This window comes from Pithys albifrons, chromosome 3 (genome assembly GCF_047495875.1).
Source record: "Pithys albifrons albifrons isolate INPA30051 chromosome 3, PitAlb_v1, whole genome shotgun sequence".
Lineage (NCBI taxonomy): Eukaryota > Metazoa > Chordata > Aves > Passeriformes > Thamnophilidae > Pithys > Pithys albifrons.
In genome coordinates, this window is record NC_092460.1 from 61369261 (window position 1) to 61395462 (window position 26202).

Sequence of the window (26202 nt, forward strand, 5' to 3'; positions counted from 1 at the left end):
AAGGTTATATATAACACAAAATTAGAGAAAATAAAGAATTCAATTTTAAATATGGCTTGTTTGAATGTAGAAGCTGTATTTTGAGTTACTGAGAATGGAGTCTATGTCCCAGAGAGAAACCTTCAATAGGAAGATGTTCTGATAAAGCATTTAATTTTTTAAAAATGTACATTTGATTAAACCTTTCCTGAGATGTCTAGAGTAATGTATGAGTCTAGACCAGTATAATAAAATATACTTACAGTCTTGTGGATAAACACATCTAAGTGTGATTTCATCGAGGATCATGTTTTTGGGACAGTATGGCATGCATCCTTCAACCCTTTAAAATATTGACACAGTGGAAGAGTAAATAAATTAGAAATTCATTTACTTGGGCAAACCAAAGCATTTGAATGTCCCCCCTATTTGACTTCTGAGAGCTTTCCAATTTAATTGCAAACATACCATTCTGAGGCATTTTAAGGTCAAAAAATTATTGAACAGCACAGTTCTGTTTCTAAATTGTTAATACTCTATACTTTTTCATACACTGTTGAACATGATCGCTTTGGACCATTCTGCTTTCACAACCAGACGGAAGTTTAGATGCCTAAGCAGAAAGGTCTTCCACAGAATGATGAATGTTCATTTGAAACATTAAAATATTTAGACTGACTCCACAGAAAGTCTTTTTCTTGTTTACTTTCAGCATAGGAGAGTGTAGACAAGTCCATATATTCACACACTTTTTCATTTTGGGGGGACTTTTTAAGAAGAAAATAATGGCATTAACAGCCACTGTGACCATATGGAAAATGCTAGGAATACAAACAGAGAAAATCAGCAACATTAGTAATATTCCTAATGATAAACTGCATATGCCTATGGAGGTAGTGTGAAATTCAAAATATCCTTTATTTTTCATCACATTGTGCCTTCACTTTTTAGGCATTTTTTCTTTTAGTTTGTTGTGGTTCCATAGGTGCCAGGGAAGAACCAGGGAGACAGGAAATCTTGTTACTAAGACACAAGCTAACATCATGTGTGTGAAATCCCTCCTTCATGCCAGTGACCATCTCTCCTCATAAAGGTTCCCTCCTCTTACGGGAGAGGGCGCATTCCTCCCTTACTATACCTACAGTGTTTGAGCTCTCACATCATCCCAGAATGACGAAGGCATTTCAGCATCACGAGATGCTGTTTTAGGATGTGAATGTAAATCCATAGAAAGAAATAGCCTTCATTTAATTTTATAGCTTTCTACTTAACCACTACCAGAAGCTAATCCTCTGGGCTAAATACACACCCTCTTATTCTCGTGTTGAAAGATTGCATGTGAACAGGAATATATACCATGGGAAAAGAGAGGCTTGTTACAAATGTTTTTATATGACTTATGAGAGTTTCTCACAAGAGTGATACTGAAATCTGGATGAGTAAAAATGAATGGAGATTGCAACTGCAGTAATTTTCAGAAAGCAAACAGGATGCATATTGCACAAACAAAATTGCAGCCATACGAGCTTAATTTTACTTACGGAGGAAGGAATTTACATGCTATTCCTTCAGGATCACTGCATGTCTTAAAACAAGGATTAGCACAAGATTCATACCGCCATTCACAGATCCTTCTGTAAGGCACAGAAGCACTGAGTTCTGAGAAAGAAGGAAAGGGTATTATTTATTGATTGTATAGTCAATCAACAATAAATTTACAGTCTTTTGTATAACATACATTGGGATTTTCAGATAAATGAAAAAATGAAAACTCAGTAGGTAAGTTCTTCAGAAAACCAAATAGGTGAGATTTTGTTCAAGTATTTTAAATTCATTCAAGCTAAAACACACTTCAATCTTCAACAATAAAAACAGCTACTCACTTTTACAATGTATTCTGTTTAAAAACCCTAAATATCAGTTGAACATAGTGAAGATAATGTTGATTGCAGAAGCAATACAATGATCCAATTCATTTAAAAGAATAAATATCTCTAGATCCCTAATAAAATATTAACATGCATAATTTTTTGACATGTGACTCATTTTGAAAGCATAAACCAGAAAATGATAGCATTTTGAGATGGAATGGAAAACAAAGAAATAAAGTAATTAAAAATGGGAGAAAAATATTTGTTACTATTGCTGATGAGAGACAAGTGCTCTGAAGGTAAGCAGAAAAAAAAGTACTTATCCCTGGTGATTATGTAAAATTTACCTTCAATGGTAAAGCTACTGAAATGTTTGAATTCTTCTGAATCATTGTACTTTGCCACTTTAACACTGGATGAGGTGAGAATGATGAAAAAGCCTTTTTTACTGTGCAGTTCAAAGGCACTGAGTCCTGGGCTCCAGAGACCATGGTGGTGAAAGAATGTGGCTCGTCTCTGAAAGGAGGGACTTGCCTGCCACTGTTCCAAACCAACAGTTTCATTGTCATGGATGTACAGAAAGTAGTTTGGTCTTTCAGCAGATTCAAGGGAAACAAGAGAGACAGCTTCCACAGAAGAAAAAAAAATAATAATAGTAAGATTTTCACAGGAAACAACATATAATTGAGATTAAATTCTACATAATGGCTTTTAAGTGGCTCCTTTTAAACACCTGGTTTTCACCAAAAAAATTCAGTTTTATATTACATAAAAGAGAGTGAGAAAAGCAGTGCAGGTTCTAAAAGAGACTTCAAATGATTGTATAATCCAGAACCACCAGGGAACTAATCAGTTAGATCAAAACTACATTCAGCCTACTGCTACCAGTCTTCATAATGATTCATAAGTGGTCTTAGACTTGAACTTGCTCAAATTGGGAGTTTTTTCTCAAGTTTGGACAAATGTCTGACAACTCAGCAGTACCCAAATTTCATTAGTAAATCATATCAAACTGCAAGAACATGCTTGACTTCATCTTGAGGTCAGGCTTTTTTTTACATACCATCGCATCTAGCAATACAGTAAAAAAACCTGTGGCCAAATAAAAGACTTAAGACTCCATTTGCTCTGCCCATGCCAGAAATCAAAGTGAAGAAAATTCTCTGAAAATGTAACAACTTGTAAAGAGGCTGACCTCATTTGATTTTCAACATGAATAAAGCCTTGAGGTGTCATTAATCTACATAAATACTATCTCATTCCTCATGTAGATGAAAACCACTCATGTACTGCACAGATATAAGGATTGTTTTACTTCCACTTTGCATCAGTTGGAGAATTGATAAGACTGAATTAATTCTTCTGTTCTATGTATTTTTTATTTCAAAATCACATCTAAAAAAATAATTACCCCACTGAAAAACAAGTCAAATATTTTTAAACTTATTTCACTTTCCTGTGAAGACAGCCCTTAGCTATTTTGATTTTAGAGGTTTTGGGATTTTTTTAACAAATTAAATTATGAGAAAGTAATAAAAAAACCTGTACTGACTTAATTGGCGCAAACTTCATATAAGTGAAGAAAGAAATATATATACAGAAGGAAAAACATTTAAACATATTTATTTTTGGCTGTAGAGTTTGGATAAGTCTTTGATAAGTGAAAGGTAGATCTTGGGAAAAGCTGTTCATCTAAGAAACTATCCTCTACATTGTATGGAGATGAGGCTTACTGAAAACGCAGAAAACAGACCGATCATTTTCAGTTACACATTTTCTGGTCCAGTGAAAGTAACAAATAAGAAGAAAAGATAAAGTAGAATTGATTTTACTGGAGACAAAAATATTCTGCATTGACCTTTAGTGTTGATACTGGCTAGCTACATGTGCAAAAATTTCCAGTTTCTAGTTATATAAACTAATTACTTTTTTTTTCACAAAGGTATTCTGTTCACATGTATTTTTTAGTATTTCTAAAACAATCTTTGAGAAGTCCACTTTAAATCTGGCAGTAAGGTTTTCTAATATTAAAAAAAATTTAGAAACTAAATTCCTCCTTCATTTTTGAAATTGGCCTCTTCATCCTCACTTTTTCAAATAACTAAAAATATCTGGACTGTTCTGGAAGATTTAGAAGATGCAGCAAAATCATTCATATAGTTTGAGATATACATATTGCCATTAACAAAATTGCTGTGAACACTTACATAAATCTTTATCTTTGAAAAGACCTGGAGTTATCATGAAACTGAAGATCACATTTCCATATGCTCCAGTTCTAGGCAGGGGAAATATCCTTCTACTGGATACATTAGCCCCTATAATTGTGTCATTCGCTCCAAAACTTGCCAAAATATAGGGTCCTTCACCAAGACCTAAGGGGAAAAAATCAGAGAGAAAAATACACATCCACATTGCATAATAAGTCTTAATTTTCAATTTGTTTTCACTTCACAGTGGCAACATGCATAACGCTGTCCTTGACTTCAAGCCTGGTAGGCAGCTAAGCATTCCACAGCTGGTCACTCACTCCATACCCCCAAGATAATTGGAGAGCAAGAAGTGAAAAAAACTCATTCTTGGAGATAAAGACAGTTTAATATTGGCTTGGTTTGGGTTTTGTTTTTAAAGAAAGAAAGAAAAAGAAACAAAGTAAAACAATTGTAAGGAAAGTGATGCAAGAAACCCCAAATCCTCATCAGGAGTGAATCAATGCCTAACTGGACCCTAAGAAACACAAGCCCCAGAAAACTTCCCAGTTTTTATTGCTGAGCATAACATCATAAATTCTTCAACATTCTTTTCATCAGTTGGGGTCAACTTCTTGTGTACCCCCAGCCTACTCACTGGTGGATGAGCATAAGAACCAGAAAAATCTTCATGCTGTGTAAGCGGTAGATAAAGAACTATTTTCATCACAAATCAAAAATATATCATCTTATCAACTATATGAAGAAAATTAGCACTATCCAAGCCAAAACTAGTAGTCTTTCCTATTTTTTCATGGAATTGTAGAATCATTACCTTTGGAAAAGACCTTTAAGATCATTGAGTTCAACTGTCAAGCTACCACTACCACAATGTTCACCATTAAACCGTGTCCTCAACGATTTTTGAGTAAGGTAAAATTCCCTAATACAATGTAATTATGGAAAGTCAGTTATACTTAGCAAGGTTTACATGTTACTACTGTACTGGACCAGCCAGGAGGAGAAAAAAATCATCTCTATATGATGCTCATTATAGAATGTAAGTAGCTAAAAAGGATATATTAAAAGTCACATTCATATCATTACATTTAGTCAGGTTTCCCTTTCTTTTCAATATCTTGCTCCCTAAAAAAGATGTGCACATTATCTAAATATTAGAGGAGATGACACAGGAATTCATTTTGTTAAATGAATACCACTCATTCTAAGGTACTGTTCTTTTTACTTGTGAGACTTGTGCATAAATCCAGTAACCTATCAATTTCAAAATATTGTAGGTCCCAGTTCTGAAATTCACAATACAAGCACATGCTAACATCCTCCTAGAGCCTTTCCCTGACTTCTGTTATATGCTATATGGTAGACTAATCCACCCCCACATTGAACATTATGAGGTTTTTAATTGAGATATTAGGGATTATTAAGATCATTCAACACATCTGGGCCACTGACCTTCAGTCATTAAAAATAGAAGCAACGTTAAAACTACATACAAGTCCAAGAAAAAGCCCATAAATTAATTCAACTGAGTTTTTAAGACAGGAATATTAAATACTGCATACCTTGATTGTAATATTCACAGTCATAAGCTAAAAGAAAAAGAAAACAAGAACATTATTTTTACAAAGTAACAAGAGAATCCATGCATATCTGAATCCTAAAAAAGGTCAAGTTCACTTTCATCAGAGGAACTTTCATCTCCCACAAGACATTTCAGTCAGTTATTTTATTTCCTTAGACTTTTGTTCAGTGACATACAGCTGTATTTAAATAGATGGGCTGGCACAGTAGACCTGAAGCATGAATTATCTACAGCCAAGAACCCTTCTTGCTGTCAATGAAAAGAATAGACTGGATCTCTTTGCAGCTCTACACAGAGCACTGGACATAACCCAGATCTGCTACACTGGTGCCTTTCCAACAGTCTCTGCACTAGCATACCCTGAGCACAGTCAGCTCTCTGCAGAAAGAAAGCAAATTTGGGTGTGCAAGGCTAACATAGGTAATACAGAGACAGCTTGTAAGATGTGAAGTACATTTAATATCCATCTCCTTCTGTCATATTTGTATAACTGGCTAGCAGAAAGGCCAAAGGTCTCAGAGAGGAGCTCTAGTGCGTGGCCAGCTCAGATACACACCACAGAGCAAAGGAGATCGCCAGTGAATTGCTGCTCCTTGCTGGCAGCACTTGTGGGCATAGGCTGCGATACTGGTACACAGACACTCGCAGTCCCCACCAAGATTGCAGTTGCATGTATCTGTGTGACAATTTTTGATAAAAGAAGTCACATCAATCTGTAGGGAAAAAAAAAAAGAAAAGAAGTGGTGACTTAGATGTCTGAGCTGTAAAAATTCCTGTTGCAGCATTTTCAGCAGAAATTATACTTCTGGATTGACTGAAAGAATTAAGCAGCAGGAAAAAAAAGGTATTTTCCAAAGTTTGGACATATTCCTACACAAAAAGTACACTTTGATCAGCTTATACCTATGTTACAGGTCAAAAGAAAATTTCAGTCAGTGACTTTTAACAAACATGTCTGTCCACACATTTGCTGTTCATCAGTTTTGGAGAGTATATTGAAGGTGGAAGTCCTGCTTATTTTTGTAAAGCAAATACTGCCATCTATAGTCATCCTGTCAGTTTTGCATGAACAAAAATGTCACAGCTAAGGCTCTTCTCACCAAGTAATTAAAGGAGTAATTTGTAGAGGGGGTTTTGCTCACAGAAAGTTTAAGTACACTGGTGACATTTTGTAGAAAAAATATTTCTGCACTTATCAAGATTTTACCACAATTTGCACACAAAACTTCATTAGATCAGAAATCCACATCCTCACCCTAAAATGCTATAATGTTATTTCATGGGTTTACATGATAAATTATTTCTTAAGTTTAAATCATCTTTCTTGTAATGTTGAGCAACATTTCCAAAACAGTGTTCTTACTCAACACATGGAATGTTTAAAGCAATGCTTTTCTTCAGTTTAGTTTCTGGTCTAGCTCAGTTGTAAAGCATTCAAATGGCACACGTCAGATTACAGAAATACCATCACAGTAACAAAGCAGCGCTTATCTAACACCAAGAGAGCTTCTCAGCTGGCAGTTGCTAGAAGCTGGCAGGGACTGGATCAAGATCGACTTTCTGCCTTCAGTGGAGAGTGATGCCATTTTGCTTTCATTCTTTTTCTTAGTTTGAAAACAGGGATACCACTGGGGACATGGGGGACACACACACAAGTATTAGCTCCACTGAAAATGACTGTCATAGCTCTGCAGGAATCACTAAACAGCAGATTGGCTCCAAAGACATCAGCCTGTCTCTCATGACAACAACTCTCCATGGGTCAGCAATATCCTGCTGTTGTGACAAACTATGAGTCTTAGTTCAAAGCTCCTGATGAGCTCAGGAAATATGAGGAAGACCTTTTATTCTGCAAGCGTTGAGGCTGCTCAGACCCTGCCAAATGCAATGCCTCTCTGGGCAACCACAGTCCATCAGTTGCTACCAGCCAGAGATGCAAGACTTTGTCTCCCTAAAAACTGGGTTCTCCAGCCTGAGTTGAACTCTGAGGTCACCTGTCCCACAAGCAGGAGCTTGCTGCCATACACAGCAGGATCCTACATCACCCATACAGCAGGAGCAACAGTAAGAGTGCTGTTCCAAGGACATCTGAAACCCACATCTATGTTATCTGTTCTTTCCATGCCCCCAGTGTCAGCCTCTGCTTGGGCTTTTTCCTTGGCACTCAGTTCCCCATCCATGCAGCTAGCAGTCTGCTGCAGATGCCCTTGACAAGAGGTCTACCTTACATTCGCAGGAGCTGATTTTCACATGCTGCTAAATATGAAAGATGTTTGCTTTATAGGCTGCCCCATACAAGATAGATATGTATGCATGAAAATATCTGACTACGAATTAAGTGACGTTTTGCACCTGACATATGTTTTTTAAGATAATTAGGCTAAATTTTTTGTATAATGTTTGAAAATTTTAATTACAACATGGATAAGATAAAGAAAATAACTGTTCACAAGAAAACTTCTTTATGAGTTATAATAATACAGCTTCTTAAAAACTCTCAAAAGATCCATTTTTATTTATTACTTGCCACTTTTAAAATACACTCATCGCTGTGTTCTCAGGCACACGCTCAAAAAATTCTTTACATAGTAACTAAAGTCAACATTAGTAAATCTCTTGGGCCAAGCTACTGCAACCTCCTACACAAGCAAATTCCTAACCGTATTGATATCAAACTTCAGTCCTGAAAGTCAAGAGGTTCAGCTGCGACATATAAAGATCTCATTTAGTATTAATAGTCATAAAGAAAATAAGGGACTGAGACAAAATGTCATAGTGGTTCTTGCTTGCACATGTGTAAAGAAGTACCTAAATACCTTTGGGAGACCAAAATCAGAATTAGGGAAAATGTATAAAGCATGTCTTGCATTGATATAAGGTAGATTAAAATGGTATAAAAGATTACGACAAAAACTGTTGTTGTCCCCATCTTATCTAGACTGCCTTGAAGGACATCCTAACTCAAGTTCCAGGCTCAGCCAGGTATTGGGAAAACAAGAACACCAACCTCAGAGGTTTGATAAAAAGCAGGTGATAAGCTGCCAACCAATTAAAAATATCAATAGCTCTGCAGCTGAAATCTTGCTCTCCCATATTTCTTTGAATTAACAATTAACAAAGCAAAACCATTTGAGATAAGCTGTAGGTACATTACACATACACTTACTTTAGAACCCTGCAACATATTAAAAGCCTTTAAAATTTAGCTACCTATAAATAAAAGGTATAAATAAACCTAAAGAGAACAGAACCTTCATTATTCAGTCTACTAACTCACAACTCCCAATTATCATTATTATGTTTAGAGTCATCTTGAAAGGAACAAGGAGCTCTGCACAAACACAGCCCACCCACAAAGAGATACTTGCAGGGCTTTACTTTGTATCCTCCCCAACATTCAGACTGAGGGGAATGGCAAGAAGAAATTAATAACTGTCATTTTATTATTTTCATGACAGAACATCTTGGATATTTAATAAACTTACCATGTTGCGACAAGGTGCAAATACATCACTGTATAAAACTGAGCATTCCTTTTTGGCATAAGGGAACTTGCTCTGATGTACATCACATGGTCTTAGTGTTTCATTTGGGCTCTTGCACTTAAAAACAAGCAAAAACACCACAAATATTTTATAGATAGGTGTGTTTATCACAGACTCAGATACGCTACAGTATCATATAACTCAATATTTGCATAATCAGAAAAAAAAGTTTAAATACTATATTCTTAATTTTCCTCTTTCCCTGATTTGTTGTCATAATTGAAAGCATTTGCACAAAAAAGAATCTTTGTGTTTTGTTCTGAGGTACTAAAATGTTCCTGCTGTCTGCTCAGTGCAAAAAGACAAAATGTTTTCTTTGTGACACATTATAATCATTACCAGAGCAACCAATTGTAACATCACAAACAAATACACGGTCCAAATCCATCCCGGGTGGTTTTGCACTGACTTTAAAAGGAGTCACACTACGGATGGCTTTAGTCCTGTAAGTTCAAATAAAGAAGCAGCAGTAGAAAGGGAGCAATCCATTAAAAAAAAAAAAGAGTCAAAGATCATCATGATAACTCAAAAATGGCTGAGATACAACTCCCTCAAAGTCTCTCTTCTAAAAGAAAAACTAACTAACAGAAAAATTTAACAAAATGACACTTAGCTCAAAGAACACGAGTTCATCCAAAATCATGCTCTCTTGGTGCAGTACGGAAGCCCAGGATGGTGTAATGATGAAGCCATAAGCATCATTGGGGTGTCCCGAAGCAGCCCTAGCTGCAGTGCAGTCATCCACCCACACTGCCCTCCTGTGCAGCTGCTCAGACACCGTGGGGGCATGTGCTGCCACTCCCAGGAGGGAGAAGCCCTGGAAGCATCCCATACTTCACAGTGCGAATGCAAGCATGTTTGCGAGTAGCAGAGCTGGATACTAGGCCTTCAGCTACTGAATAATTCTTTACAGTATTTAGATTTTTCAGACAAGATGACCATGTTAAATCTCTATGAAGGCCAAAGGTCCTTTTGGAAAAAATCCCTACGGCCTAATGCAGGGCCAGGTGAGGTGTCAAGCCTGTCTGAGCACAGGCTACCAGCAAGGACAAGGCTGAACTTAGATCCTGAGTGCTCTAGTAGACACAGAGATCAGGAGATTACATGAGATTTTACAAATATATATATATACACACACACACACACACACACACAGATATATATATATATGCAGAGTTAAAGATACAGATAGATAGATGATAGATAGATAGATAGATAGATAGATAGATAGATAGATAGATAGATAGATAGATAGATAGATGATAGACACATACATATAAATAGGGCCACAAAAAGGTAAGTTTGGGCTGCACAAACAAAGGTCATAACATTCTAGAAGTTAATGTTCTGTGCAAACACTACACACTTTTTTAAAGCAGCCACTGAACTGATAAATTGGAAAAGAAAAATTCACATACTTCGTATAAAGCATTTACACATTTTTTTGTCTATTATCTTCTAGATGAACAATATAACTACCAACACTACACACTTGTCTTGCTTGGCCTCACAGTTTATACATTTTATGTAGAATAAAACAGACTCAAAGGCAGATAGTGAGGCAGAGAAGCCTCAAAATCTTTATTCCAAAGCATTCTTTCATGAGGCAAGAAACACTTGTTCAATTTCCTGCTGTGTCAAGGAGAAAACAGATTAAAAAACGGTTCTGATAGACATACAAAGGGAATGCTTTACAAATACTGATTTTTCAAGATGTTCACACGGGCTATAAAACTTTACATCTTCTCAGTACAAATTAACAAAATATCTATTCTCCTGTGTTATAAAACACAGTTGCAGTCATCCGCATTCTACAGCCTCTGCTCTTCTCCTTAGAAACCAAGTTTCCATACTGACTTGTGTCTGTTGCTGTACTGTGCCTTTTCCTTCCATCCCTTAACCACCTGTTTAATTTCTGTTTACAAATAGCAACTAAAATAAATCAGTTGGTTTTTTTCACTGTTCAGAAAGACACTTTTTTCCAGACCTTTTTTCCCAGCATTCAGATTCAATTTACTGTCAGTGTCCTGATGCCTCCAACAGAGAAATTACAATTGTTTCTAAAAGTGGGATGAATCAAAAATATCAGAAGCTAGGTACATAACTTTGTAGCACACTGAAATCCAGACAACTATAATAATTGTCCTACATAGGAGGAAACATATTCTTTCCTAAAGAGATTGTCTGGTTTTATTTAAATTCAGTACATGTTTACTATGACATAAGAAATTATTAACACATTTCACATCTACAGACACAAAAAATTAAAATGTCCTCTGATACAGTGACCGTAAGTTTAGAAAATACCTATACATCACTTGCTTATACCATGCTCATTTATAAATTAAAATTATCATCCTTTTTCTCGAAGATTTTACTGGATGTGGGACTTACCTGTCCTAGTACCCAGCTGTCTCCAAACACCTGTGCATTTCTCACCTCCATGTTGTTTGATGTAGTCAGATCATTTGAAGTATATTTGTCAAAATTTCCACACAAACCTGCTAGTTTACCCTGAAAGAGAAGAATAATATTTTTTTCTCGCAAACTGGCATTCAATAAAAGGTACCAATGACACACAGGGAACGTAATATTTTTTAAGGTGACTACAACTCTGACTTATGCTTTGAAAAGATCTAAAACTCTGCTATGCTTACAGTTCCATATTGCAAATATCTTATTAACAGAAATCAGTGGTTTTCTGCTTGTTTTCTGGAACCTGTTCTTACTGTCTGCCTGTGAAAATGGACTGGAATCGAGTAATAATTTTTCTGAAAGCTTAGTAGTGCATACAGTACACAAGTCAAAAGTTCAGGTGAATTACCTCATGATTGTGAAGCCTGACTAGTTGTTGTGATTCAAACTTGCTGCCTCTAATTTTAGCTCACAATAGCAAGAACATTTGTAATAGCAGTTATAAAAGAGACAGCTGCAGCTTTCTTGTGTTGGGCATGTGCTGCTGATGGAAAAAGTATATATACAGGCATGCACATCTAAATATATAGGAAAATAGAAATTTCTGCACAACATTAAAAACATTAAAAAGTGTAGTTAGATTTCTAGAGTACTATGGCTCATGCTAATGAACTCTTTTTTCTTAAGGTCTGCTGCAGACATTGTCTTACTGAAACAGAGCCTCTGGAAGAAACAGTCATTGGAAACAGAAAGCGCTGGAAGTATTTGTGTTTCTGTGTGCAACCTGTAGACCTCAGATCCCTGCTGCATTATCCAAAAAGAAAAATTGTTTTTCACTGTGTATGTTTATTGCTGATAAATCACCCTGTATATAAAGTAAGTATTTTATGGCTATTTGGACAAAAACCTCTAATAATTCTGCTTTAATACCACATGAGATGATCATTGTAGTTTAGACTCACACTTCAAAAAATCTGATACTGTATTCTAGCACAGTGTGCTTTCTTTGCTGAAAGAGCCTCATCTTAAGACATGTGTTCATGTTTGAAACAAAGCAGAAATGTATTTCTGAAATGCACAGATAAGGTTACTCTGCCAGGACCTGAGGACTGAGATGCCAAGACGCCAAGGTAGATGATGATGTAGGAATGGAAAGGAGAAGAGCAACTGGCAAGAGAAAGAGCCTCATATTCTTCCCTGAGTTGTGGCTGAACTCTGCCACAATATACCCATTAGGTTTAAATGTCAATTTTTGTTCTTGATCCTTTCCTGTATCCTGTCTTCTTAAATTAAACCCAGGATGTGACTCCATCTCTTCATCTCAGAAGCTTCTGTTACATCTCAGGGTGCAGTTCCATCATCCATCTAATCCAAACTGTGCTATCCGTCTGTCATCTTTCATCTCACATAGATATGGGAGCTTCCTTTCCACTGGCTTATGCAATTCTGCAAACATGCAGTGAACTGAGTAACTCAAAACTAACTCTTCCTTCCATCCCCCTAAGTATCTTTGAGTCAGAGCTGAATCCCTGCATATCTCCAAGGCTGCAATGTGTGGAGCAATTGAGTAAATGTGTATATAGGAACCATTCCTTCTCTTCAGAAGTCATGTTCTCCAACTCTTCTTACCTGGGAAATGCTAGCAGCTGAGCAGCTAACAGTGATAAACAGCTACAACACTGGGAAAGCTAGTCTTGAAGAAAAGATAATCACAGTTATTCAATAAGAGATTCCATTAGCAATATAGAGAAGCCACACAAAATCTCTGGCTTTTATCTTGGCTCACCTTCCATTGAGGTCCAACTTTAATATGCATCATAGTCTTCTTATCCCATAGAATTGTAATGTCCTGTTCTGGAAAGTGTATCACAGTATAATATCCAGCCTTCCAGAGCTGATACTTAGATTTGTTTTCCTGTCCCCTTAAGGTCTTCTGACAGAAATGAATATTTATTAAGATCTAATAAAGTAATTCCACCAAGGTAAACAACCAGTTATCTACAAAGTGCATGTTGAAGAATACTTGATCTTTAGCATATAGCGAATCAATAATATTAGAAGAAATGCTTTTTAACACTTTGATATTTTGTCTTTTCAATTTTTCAAGTTTGCTTTGATTTTGTACTTTAGTTTTCCTTTCAAAACCAAGTTGAAAGAAAGACTTTTGAGCAGTCTTCTTTACAGAATAAATAGAACAGAAAAAAAAAAGAAAATGAAAAAAAGATGTGCTTTGGGACCAGCTGCTTTATCCAGGCCTAGGCACTTGTACCATATTAACTCAGACTGAGAGATGCTTTCCAAAAACATGCTCCTTTAGAGCTGTAAATTTGCAATGCTTATCTTAAAGGGCAACCCAGAAAGGAAAGAAAATAACTAACCTGCTTCTCAGAAGGTTCACTAAAATAAATCTCAGTGTCTCCAACAGTGATGAAAACATTCTTCGAGCAAACAATATCATTGTCAAAGCACTTTTTGTTCTGAGCAATGATAGATATATTTGAGTTATCTGTGCTCTGCAACATTAAGAAGAAATCATTTTACTTACAAATTCAATTGCATTTCACTCCTGCAGATTTATTCTAGGCTTACAATCACAAAAATATGGATAATTTAGTATTCACACATTTGTGAAATTAAATTAGAGAAAGTTACCAAACAAGGAATGGATTTTTAAAGTGAAAGCTGAACCGACAAACAACTCAAACTTTGGAGTTAAACACAAGGAGCCATTATGTTCAGCTGTGACTCCTTTGCCTGAGGACTTCAAACTCAAAGGATCAGGCTACCCCTAAAATAAGAGTCTGGCTTAGGTTTTCAAAATGTGCTTATACATGGAATCCAATATTTACAGCACAATACTGTTGTCAAAATTGAGACATGCTATAAAAAGAGCTTTATTTTTAAACCAAGGTACATGAGATCAAGCTGTTTTCGTATTTCTAAAACCAAGAAAACTACCATCTGTCAGGAGTGGATAAAAAAGTTTTTGTACCACCACCCATCAAGATTCACAAAACCATGAGTCATACTCAATGTTATTGGAGAGGGCAAAGGTTTCTGCTGATATTTTTGTTTGTGGGGTGTTGTTTTTTTCAACATTTAGAAGATTTGAATACTTTGTTGTCTTTTGATTCACTGGTATTTTAGTATTTAAAATTAAAATCTACTGCCTTCCCAATTCCATACCTCTTGGCTCTCCAGCTTGTAAATTAATTTTGAATTCTAGGCACAAAAAATAACTTTTTTACCTTGGCTCAATTTTGGTCTGTTTATTCACCTACAGCTTCTGTGGTTCTTCTATATTCTGAGGGAAACACATGCACCTTTTAATTCCCCATCCTAAGATTGCTATGGAACAAAGGAGACCAACTGTATGTTCAGAGTCAATAACACTATCACAAACAAAACCAAGGTTGAGTTACTCTCATTTTTTTATTTTAATTTGCTTTCCTGTTCCTTTCTGTACCAATTCTCACAAATCAACAAGCAGCTGTAACTATAGAAACTACTTGAGAGAGATAACTTCATAACATTAATATGAGCCAGTGCTTCCGAATCTGGTTTAATTTTTTGGTCAAATTCAGTCTTGCAGTCATCACAAACCTGAGACAAATATGAAATAAAAAATAAAATATGTTACAAGTATGAAATAGAAAAGCTAGAAAAGCTAAATATCTCACCCACTGAGTCATCTAGCCTTCATGGGACACTTGGGTAATGCTGGGAACAAAGATGTTTAAACTCTCTTCTTACCCTCCTTAAGACACTCTATGAGACTACGACGTGATGAAATTAATTGCAAGTGCTAATAGGCAGGGTGGGCAAGATAGGAATGGTGGCTTTCAGCATTTCCCCAGTCCTGGGAACTCCTCTTGGCTTCCAGCATTCCTCTCGCAGACCTCCCCTTGACCACAACAGGAGGGATCCCTTGCCTTGATTTGTATCTACAGCATCTCTCCCCAGAGCTTTGCTCCCTCTCATGGTCAGTGTACCCTCCAAAAAGGTGCTGGCTACTTACTCCTAACTACTCTTTGCTTGTCTCATATTTCTACCTTGATTTTTATCTTGTTTATAAGAATCCAAGAATTTTTTAAAAAGTCAGCAATTTTTCCTCACTAGTGAGAATCATTGAATACAGAAAATATAGATGCTGTAGGAAGTAATTTGTGTGGTTTTTTTCTTAATAGAAGTCATAGTGACCAAACTCTTTCAAGAACACTTTCAGTCTAAAATAAAAACAAATCCAACTCCAGATGATGGAAAGTGTAGAGGTATTTTTTTGCCACGCAGAGGTGGTGCTACAGTTTTGCTGCCCATAGTCTAGCATGGCCCATAAGCCAGAGGGTGCTGCTACTGGGCATAGAAAACATTCTTCAGCAAGCATGACCAAATGAAGAACAAGGAATGGGAGATCGCCTGCAAGCTCTGTGTTACCCTGATGCCAGGGCTTAAGAAACAGATGGCATTTGTCAGCAGCTAGCTTGGAAGACAACATTACAGTGGGTAAAGTTAGTCACTAAGTGCTTAGTGGTAAGGGGGTGTAGGAAATCAGCTTTAAATGATTTAGCAGGGGAATTCAGTTTAAAAGTATTCAAGGTAATGCAAAGTTCATCTGTTCCACTGTGCTGTAAAGTTTTAGGTTGCACTTACAATAAAAATGGTCACTACCTTACTGGGAAATACACTATGTTTTAGTTAAGCCAAGCTTGCTGCTGGAGTCAGTACAACAATTATTCCCCTCCAACTCAGGTAACAGCCAAGAGCATTTTTTGATTTATTGGAGGTCATGTGATAAATTAAAAAGGAGGCAATCTCATTAGTTTGGTAGTATAGGGTGCAAGCTGATACATTCTGTGCTGGCCAGATGAAAAGTGAGTAAGGAAGCTACCTTCCCACTGTGACTCAGTGCAGAGAAGGACTTCTCAGGGTCTTTTTGATGCCTGGGATACTGTGGGCACTTTTCATTGCAGAATTCATTCCTCTTCAGTCAGCCTAATCTCAGCAAAAGGGGACACTGAGCTAATAGGGAAGCAATGTCTTCACTGTATGAAAGACATAGAGGGCTTGATTTTAAATAAAGATAATTAAATCAAGCTAATTATCCCACAGTGAAAATACACCTTTTTTGGCAATGAAGACAAGTCCTTGAAGCAGCAGTGGATAGCTATGCTAATTGAAGCTGCTGCCTGTGCCTTCTGAGCAGCCAGGCCAATCTCTTCAGCTGAACAGCATCAACATACTCAAGTCAGAAGTTTTTGTGTATGGTTGGGATTTGAGCCAGGAGCAGAAGTTGAGTTCTATTTCAAGTTAACTCTGCAACACAGAGAAGCCTGGAGCCAGGAAGTGTTTTGCTGACCAAAGCCAGAACAAGGAGTCCTGAAGACATGTGAAGTGCTTCCTTACTTGTAGGACTGCGTGATGGTGTTAAATTACTAGAAATTATGCAGGATGGAAATGCAGAGAGACAATGGTGGTGGTTCAGCATGAGTAAGCCAGACACCTAAGAAGAAAGGGCGGTGCATTAAATCCTAAGTAATCTGTGCTTTCTGCTTTTCTAATTAAACCTTAGACCTAAACCCAAACATAAAAAACCCCAAGCATCATTATGAATTACATAGCTCTTATAGCTCAAAGCTTTCACAAAAATATTTGCTTTACATACATACTCTTGCCATTCTTTCCACATAATTCAGTAAAAACTGAGGCCTTTCCCAGCCATACAGTACCTGCCGAATTCAAAGCTGAATGACATTTTTTATCACAGTCTTCAAATTATTCTGTAACTGCTGCACCTCCAGTCTCCTCTTTCAACAAATCAAAACTAAAGTGCAATTGAAATTTAGTACTTAACTATTGCCAATGTAAAAGAAATGACTATTAAATAAAGTGAGGCTCATTTTTTAATGTTTACACTAAAGAGTGAAGTCTTAGGTAAATCCCAAGAGTTCTTAGGAATGTGATAGTATAAATGATAATGATCGAGTTCCATCTCTCTAAACTGCGCTGAATCCACAGAGATATGAAAACAAGCTTTTGTCACTACCACTAGAAGAAATGTCTGAGTAGACACTAGGCGCAGAGCTAATGAATAACAAGGTGAGGGTTTTATTGGTTTGGGTTTTATCCCTGCACAGCCTTTTTTCAAGGCAGAGTCACTCTTTACCTTTTTAGGTAAAATGCACCCAACAGGGGATGTACTACAGTTCATCATGTGAAACTTAGTTACGCCGACAGAAACTAGAAATAAAATGGTTTTCCCACTGCAAGAGTATCTTCCCACGTAAATTACCATATCCAGTCTGTTCCAACTTAATGTCAGTTTCTTTGTGATAACATGGAGTTGCCAAGCAACAGGAAACACAGACTCCCAGCTCTGGGCAGTCAGTCAAAAGCTCATTGTCAGTCCCACTTCTCAGGACATTCTTTTTCTAGATTTTGCTGCACCTTTTTTCCATATTTCTTCCTAGTCAAAAAAGTGAATCACTGCTTTCCCTTTTCTTTTCTTTTTTTTTTTTTTTTTTGTGGCAGTGCTTGGGAATGCTAGAGTTTATATTTGTCATAAACTTTCTATTTCAATATCCTGTTAAATTTTTTCTATCCCATTTAACCAATAACAACACTGAGCAGTGTGCTTACATAATCAAAATGCAGCCTCAGAGAAGACAAATTAAAAGTGGCTGTATTTATTGCTTTGAAAGTTTCATTAAAATCTAACTGTTCAGTGTAAAGACTAATTCTTTCCCATTCTTAATATCCTGATTTACCCTGGTTTTGGTTTGTTCCCTACAATAAACTAACTTGCAAACAAGGTTGGCCATGAAGATGTCTAAGGACATAATGGAAGTAGATTAATGCTATCTTCCTTTTGTTTTAATGATGCTTTAGATGTTTTCATACCTAGCCACACAAACAAGTGCAAAATCTCTAAAAATACTGAAAAAATATACAGCAATTTAAAAAGTAGAATTTGCTTTCTCCTTCCTATGTCTTTTCAGAGAGACATCCTTAGCTCTGTTCAGACTTAATATTTGAGGAGATTTTACGCAGTCATAATTAGTTTGGTTGTTGTTTACTAGGCTCTGAGTTTCTTCTGATGGAACTTAATACTTGAAACTATTGCCTCCAGTGGGCTTGATCCTGGGAGAAGTAAAACATCTTAACTCAAATTTAGTGAGCACTTCGGCATAAATATTTAAATGGTTTTGGAGAGCAAACAAATGCCTTGGCACATGACATGTACTTGCTCTGTTAGTTTCTTGTGCCATTTTACTGGGGACTTGATCTCCAGATAATCAGTAAAAAAACACATTAGTTATGTAAAAGTCATTTCAATTTACACCAAGAAGCACCTCTTACTGAAAGACTTCTTTTTTTATCTGCTGCATGAATTTCTCTACACATTGTCAAAATTATATATATATATATATATATATATATATATATATATACACATTCCATGTAATTTTATTTGATTCCTGCTTTTGCATTCTGTATAAATTTGTATCATCAAATGTTCTTCCCCATATCTATTAAAACAATGGAGCAATATTGCTTAGAGTCAACAGATGGCACTGATACACACTGTCTTAGTTTGGGAAGAAATCCTCATGAAAAGTCGGGGGAAAATATTTAAGAAAGATAGTAGGTGATCCTCTTACATGAAAGAGAAAAGAGGAGAAAGGAATAGTAATAATACTCTTTTTTTCCACTAATGTTATGTGTTTCTGTAAAAGTATTAAAACAAACAAACAAAAACAAAAACACATTTAGGAATTAAGAACCTGAGAGCTAACTTGCTCATGCACATGCACATAATTTTTTTCCCTATTCATATACATGTCTGCAGATTATTTTCACTTAAAATACGGCCAATAAGCTTGCAATACGCTTGCGAAATATGACACAATTCTAGCTTTGTAGCACAGTTTAGTAGAAATGGAGGAGAGCAACATGATGAGTAGACTCACTGATGAATTTCAAGGGGAGTGAGATTATTCCAGTTACTGACTCATCCTCAAATAACTTCCAGATGTTTGCTAATGCATCCATGATAACTCTTTTCCTATTTCTTTAAAAGTAACTTTTGAAACAGATACATCTCAGGCAGAATAAACTCTCAAAAAATCACGAAATGTGCATTGCAAGCATGTATACATACATGTATGGATGCATGCAAGCAATAGGAAAAATATATAATATTTTCTTTCTTATACATAGGGTATTGTGTCGAACATTTTATTGCAATGTACAGTTGTTGGGTGTTCTGAGGTTTTGTCAACAATAAAATCCAAATAACTTTTTCAAATCTTCAGCTAATAGTGAAAATAGATAACAGCAGATATTTTACTTTATCTACTTAAAGTAGAACTGTGTTCTAACTCAATGTTTCTTAATTTTGAAAAAATTGATTAATCAGAGATTACTGGAAGGAGGTTTTTTACATATATTTTAAGAGAACTATACTAAAAGTTTTGAGAAAAGATCATTTAAAGCAGATTTCCTTTTGTTTCATTTACTTAGCTTTGCCTGCTTATGTATCAGATTGGCTTTTGCACAGGTCACATTACTGCAATCCCTTTCTATTTAAAAATGAGATCTTCTGCAGATTAAAGATTTGGGAACATTTGAATATTCGTTTCCAAGTGCCACATTCTGTAACATGAGCTATTCTGAATTACAAATCAGCAGCAGAGTTGGTGGTGCTAGTTTTAATATCTAAACATGAATTTATATGAAACCTGTTATTGTTACTTTATTAATAAGTGCATGATAAATGTCAATATTTTATTATTGTTGTTTGTAATGCTAAAGTACAGCATAAGGGGGAAAAAAGGACAAGAGCTCCAGGAGATGATGGGAATAGCTAGAAAGATGGAACTTGCACAAATATAAATATAAAATATTAATTTCAATATAAAAAATATTAAATGTGTTTATTTACACTGCTGAAGTTTAGTTTCTATATATTCAGAAAAAAAAATTAAAATACTCATATCCTGACTTAAATCAGAGTAAATTTAATTCACAGTTGTCATAGTTCACCAACAACAATAAGAGTCAGAGGCTATAAACTGCTACGCAGCATCTACAGGTGACTATCCTGAGCATTCTACCACTTTAAGCACAGCAAAGAGCTTTTATTTTACTGCTGCCAACACACCATACAGCTTCCTGAAACAAACAGACATGATGCTGGGTTTTGTTCATCTTTTATGGTGCCATATCACAACAGTCCACAATGCTATACCCACCAGAGAGGCTCCAACTCAGGTAGGCATTCTCACACGGAACTGGCTTTTCAGGAGCCATCAGAGTGAAACATTTAAAAGTCAGTATTACCAAAGGGTTGTTGGATGCTGAACACTGACCCAAAATCAGAAATTCAAGGCAAAAGGTCACTTTCTTCAAGTTCTATGGTCACTAAAATGGCAAGGTCCTAGGAAAGAGTATCCAACTTCTGAGTCACACAATGCACACACCGCCTCCAAAGTGCCATTCTCACGGTAAGAAACTTTTCTGCAAGCCTTTCCTGGAAGCCCTCCATGCTAATCTGCACAAATTGAAAGAAATCTTTCCTTTTTTGGAGAATAAAAGTGATTCATTCATGGCATAATTTAATGGTCTGGAGAACCAAGTAGGGGGGAAAGAAAGGCACGTAGAGGTAATTGAGTCTGAAATCATTGATCTGAGGAAAATGGAACCAGAGCATAAATCCATTGACAATTGTAATCAGATCTTTTGCTTACAGCAGGAATAGAACTAATAGAAAAACAGGTACAGCTGAAGACAAATATGGAAAGGACTTGCTATTGACCCTTACAAGACTTCCAGAGGCCCAGGAAAAAAAAAAGGCATACAGAAAGGTTTCCTCTGAAATGATGGGACTGATAAAAAGGAAACTGTTGGTATTCTTTGCAACTAGAACAGGGAAAATTATTCACAGTAAATAATATTTTCACTGAAATGTAGTCTCTCTTTTTTGGACACAAATCTTCATACAACTTGTCAAGAAATGCATCATTATTTCTATGTAGTTACTAGTGCTATAAATTATTTGAAAAGTGTTTTAGATGGACATATTTTGGCACATCACTCATGAAACTATTTTCTGAAATGTGGTTGGAGGATTAGACGTGTTAATTAAAAAAATTAAGGCATTCTGATTGTAACCCCATCTAACAGTTTTATTCCCTGAAAAGATAAAAATTAGAGTCTGGTGTCCAATTTTAAACATTTGTAATTTCAAATTTAACATTATTTACTTTCCCATTAAAATTTTCAGAATCTACTTAAAGAAGTTACTTGTCTTAAATATGAATAGTCAGGCTGACAATGTTATTTAACCTGCAACTTTAATCCTCCACAGAGTGGCTAATAGCAAGAAGAATGTACTTATTTTACAAATAGATTATGAGAGAGACAGTGCAAAATATTTAATTCTACAGGTTTGCCAACTTCACGGATCTACAGACTGACTACCTGGCACAAATGATGTTGAAAAAAAGCTGCACAAAAAATTACAGATATAGTCAGGGGAAATGGGATAAAAGCTAATTCTGATTCCTCAGATGTGACAAATGAGCAACTGAAAAAATGTTCCTTTGTGTGTAAGTGCTCCAGCTTACGTCCAGTCATTTAAAAAATTTACCAATCAAGATAAATATATCAGCAAGTCATGGCTACAATATTATCAATACATCCACAAGCCTGTATATTAAACACTCTAATAAAAGTATCATTAACTAAGAGCTTTAAACTTGCTTCAAGTTATAAAAGAAGGGGACTGCAAGAAAAGAGCTGCCTTGCTGTATAACCCAGGGGAGCCCAGGTATTTACCTCTGGGGACTGCTCACCAACAGGACAATCATTTGGGGAAATTGTAGTACTGGTTCCTAAGATCATACATGTTTTGCTAAATGAACATATGCCTTAACAAATGGGCTCTCATGTAATGTCTCTGGACCCAAAAGAGTTACATCTACAATTCTAATTGGCATAATGGTTCAATAATTTGATCAAATGGATCAAATGGTTGTTGCTTTTATAATTCTCCAACAAACTTTGGCTTATGGTTGCATAAAAAGGTTTAAAAAGATTACTTTAAAATCGTCAAAACCTCAGTATCAGGTGCAAAGAAGTGAAAATAATTTTATCTCATTCTTTAAAGTTAAGACTAATCTATACAATGGGAATACTCGAGGATGAGGGCTTAGTTATGCTGAACTCTGTCTTTCAGGATACAGGAAATAAAACAATCCATTCTTTTTACTGCTCTGACAACATACTAAAGTTAATGGAAATCGTACAGTGGTGTTTTGGTTTTTTTTTTTAAATGCCGATAAAGCACTGACACAGAACATTGCAACAATCCTTTCACTTGAGGGTATTGTGGTGGGTAGACTATCTGCCTAAACTCCTCCTTGGAGTCTCACCCAAAGCAGAGAAAATATCATTCTGCTTCACAGAAGAGAACACATCTGAAGGGCTCCAAAGGCACTGACCCTACAAGAATTGATACAGACACTGAGCTACAGGACTGAAAACTACCACAAAGCTAGAAAAAGGCCAATACTTGGCATAGGAAGACAGTAATTGTACTATAAAAGCAGAAGGCCATGAAACAGGCCAAATGAAAGAAGCAAACAACTACTAATAACACACAGCAGAAGTTTTCCAGAAAAATAACACCATTTTGTTTGAGAAAGAATGCAGCATCATCAAAGACAGAAGATAAGCATGAAAATGGAAGAAAACAAGATATTTAAAGATTTTTAGTTAAGAAACTGTTTGACTTCAAATTTATCATTCACATTTAGACTAGTTAAAATGAAGTGTTCTCATAATCTATATTGAAAAATTAGTTGGTCTGCTAAGAGATTTTTTCTTTTTTATCTTTCAAATTACTGATGTTTTAAAATATTAGAAGTAAATATTGATGTCTTCTCTGTGAATGTCATTTATCTATACAGAGACTTTATATCTCAGGTGTGTAATGCAACTCCTAATTCCTTGGTAAGGATGAAGCTATCATTTCACAAGACATTACTGCCCCAGTTTTCTTAATTGCTGCATTAAATCTTCTCCATTTCCTGATGGATTGCTATATCTGTTGAACTAGTTATAAAGGGCTTTTTCATACACCTACTGTCACCTCAAACAAAAAGGCCTGACAGATGATACTGATGTTGAAAACAAAGTTTGAAGTTTCATAATTAGCTGAAAGTTGATACTTGATTTTTCTCCCACAAGAGCACAAGAGCTCCTTATTAAAACATAATAAAAGGTAAGGATGAGTTCCTTTTTTGGTCTGGTGCAATACAATGGCAAATCAAAGACTCGTTCAAACAGATCAGATTTAGGGAGGCCAACAGCCAAATCAAACAGTGAGGGGCTGGTAACATGTATGGGAACAGCACATTATCATGCCACTGGGGACATTGGATTCAGATTATAGTTCTTGCACTCATTTCTACATCTGGGAAGAGCTTGTATGCTAACAAATTTATTGTAGCTGTAACTCCCCTTATCACACCGCTGCAACACCTTTGTTTAGAGTATATAAGATAGCAGAGACAAAGTGGTCCACTTCTCACAGGAAAAAGATTAGTAAAAGTGAAAGGACAAACTTATTACAGTGTTGTTTGTACAGTGTTACAACCACTTCAGCTGCTTCAATCTCAGGTGAGATTCATTTACCTTTAAGACTAAAAGCTCTTTTAATTTATATGAATCATGCCCGGAGTTTTCTATGAAGCATTATTATCTTTACCAAACCTGTCTTTTTTTTTTTAAACAAAATCAAAAATCTGAAACCAATTAATCTTATTTCACAGCTATGAATACTCTACCAAAGCATACATGAAATAAACGATTTGCAGTAGTCCTTGTTGAAAAACTGTGCTTTTTTATTAGAGAGTTAGGAAAATGAGTATTCTTCTGAACACATTACTGTAACTGAGAAGACAGCCTTAAAAATAGCAACAGCAATAATAAACAACAGCGGCTTTAGTAAAAGAATATATTTCTAAATGTCAGTAATGGTATTTTTAAACAAAAAAAGGCTAGCAATGTACTGTAAATGTGTGCTGTGAGGAACATTAGCATGTAGCTGCCAGACACTCTCAATGAATGATTTCATCGTTGAATCATGAAATCATTGTGTTTGATATTATTATATACATACAACCCAGATCTGATGCAGATCACATTCAAGAAGAATTCCAAGCAGCCAGAGGTCATCATTAACTCTCTGCCAAGCAGGGTGTATAGATAATTATTAAATAAATCTATAGATTATACTTAGTTTGAAAGTTTCTATAGTGTTATTCTTTGCCCATTGTGATGAACACTAGGTTAAGGTAGAACAGAGAATGTTTTGTATTTTTCCCTACATGCACAGATATGCAAGAACACACCCATACACCATTTTCAAACAGCTGAGCACAAAATGTCATTTACAGATTCTTCCATCATGTCTGTTCTACACCTGTTTTCTTACTATTTGTTTCTACAGATCAACTTGCAGTGCTCAAAATATTTGTCTTTTGATGGACACATGAAAATGTCTGAACAATCCTCTTACCTTTAGCAGGTAAATTTGGCAGTCACTGACATAATCATATTCTAGTCCGTCAAAGGTATAATAATGTCGATCTCCATAAACAGTGCATACAGCAGGACAGGGGTAACTGGTGCAATTGAATATGCCTCTCCGACAAACACTGTAAGGAAAACTAATGATCAGTATCTTCTTATAACTGGGTTATTTTTTTGTATATTTCCAAGAAAAAGCTTTCTTGAGTTCTTTATTTCAAATCATGCAGAAATTTATGAACAGAACAAAAATTCTCAGACTTTGAACAGAGAGCTATTATTTGGGTTGCTTCTAAAGTTATTGATGATGTCATGGCAGAAAAGTGTTGAACATTTTGCTATCAGCCCATATGTACAGTAAAATGCTTAAGAAATAAATGTAAAATCTCAAACTTTTCGTGCCTTATGCAAATATTTCCAACACTGCCTCCAGTATAGATAAGATACTGCGCCACAACACGCCTGTTCATAAAACATAATATATCTTTTCTCAAGAAATTTTGATAAAGGTCTGCATGTATGCAAAGCAAAATACCTCCAGTTGCTACCTGTAAGATTTCAAGTTCCCCAAAAAATATGAAATGAGTTTAATAAATTAATGATGATATTTTGCAGGATTACTTCTCCTGTCAGCCACAGTCAATGATTTACACAAGTTTGTATGACAGTAGTATTGGCATCCTCTAGTTTTGTCTAAGTGTAAATGCTCAGTTGATCTGCCAGTGCAGTTTTCAACTGATTAAAAGCTGCCAAAACATTTTTGTTATTATTAAATATATAATTAACTGAATATAGATATTTTGGCTAGCAAATTATAATTTATAAAAAACTAGTTTGCGTCAGTGTGAATCAAATAAAACTCCTTAAAAAGAGACTGGGTTCTAGCTCATTTTTCAATTCTAATGGCTTTTTTCTTCAGTTGTTCCATCTTCTTCATATACAGTCACTCACGGTAAGTGGTAGCTTACACTGCAAACAGTCCAGTTCCCAAAGAAACAGACTATTTA

At 35.8% G+C, this 26202-nt stretch overlaps 1 protein-coding gene across 1 annotated transcript in view; it reads right to left on the reverse strand.

Annotated features, from left to right (window-relative positions):
* OTOGL (otogelin like) overlaps positions 1-26202 on the reverse strand; it is an 89692-nt gene that overhangs the window by 29819 nt on the left and 33671 nt on the right. Inside the window, exons 26-36 of the mRNA XM_071550085.1 lie at positions 25185-25323; positions 13981-14115; positions 13389-13532; positions 11582-11701; positions 9128-9244; positions 6199-6355; positions 5623-5649; positions 4058-4225; positions 2198-2476; positions 1521-1638; positions 243-322 (exon numbers count right to left, since the gene is read on the reverse strand). Of these exons, the coding sequence (XP_071406186.1) occupies positions 243-322; positions 1521-1638; positions 2198-2476; positions 4058-4225; positions 5623-5649; positions 6199-6355; positions 9128-9244; positions 11582-11701; positions 13389-13532; positions 13981-14115; positions 25185-25323 (1484 nt within the window). The remainder of the gene's footprint in view (positions 1-242; positions 323-1520; positions 1639-2197; positions 2477-4057; positions 4226-5622; positions 5650-6198; positions 6356-9127; positions 9245-11581; positions 11702-13388; positions 13533-13980; positions 14116-25184; positions 25324-26202) is intronic.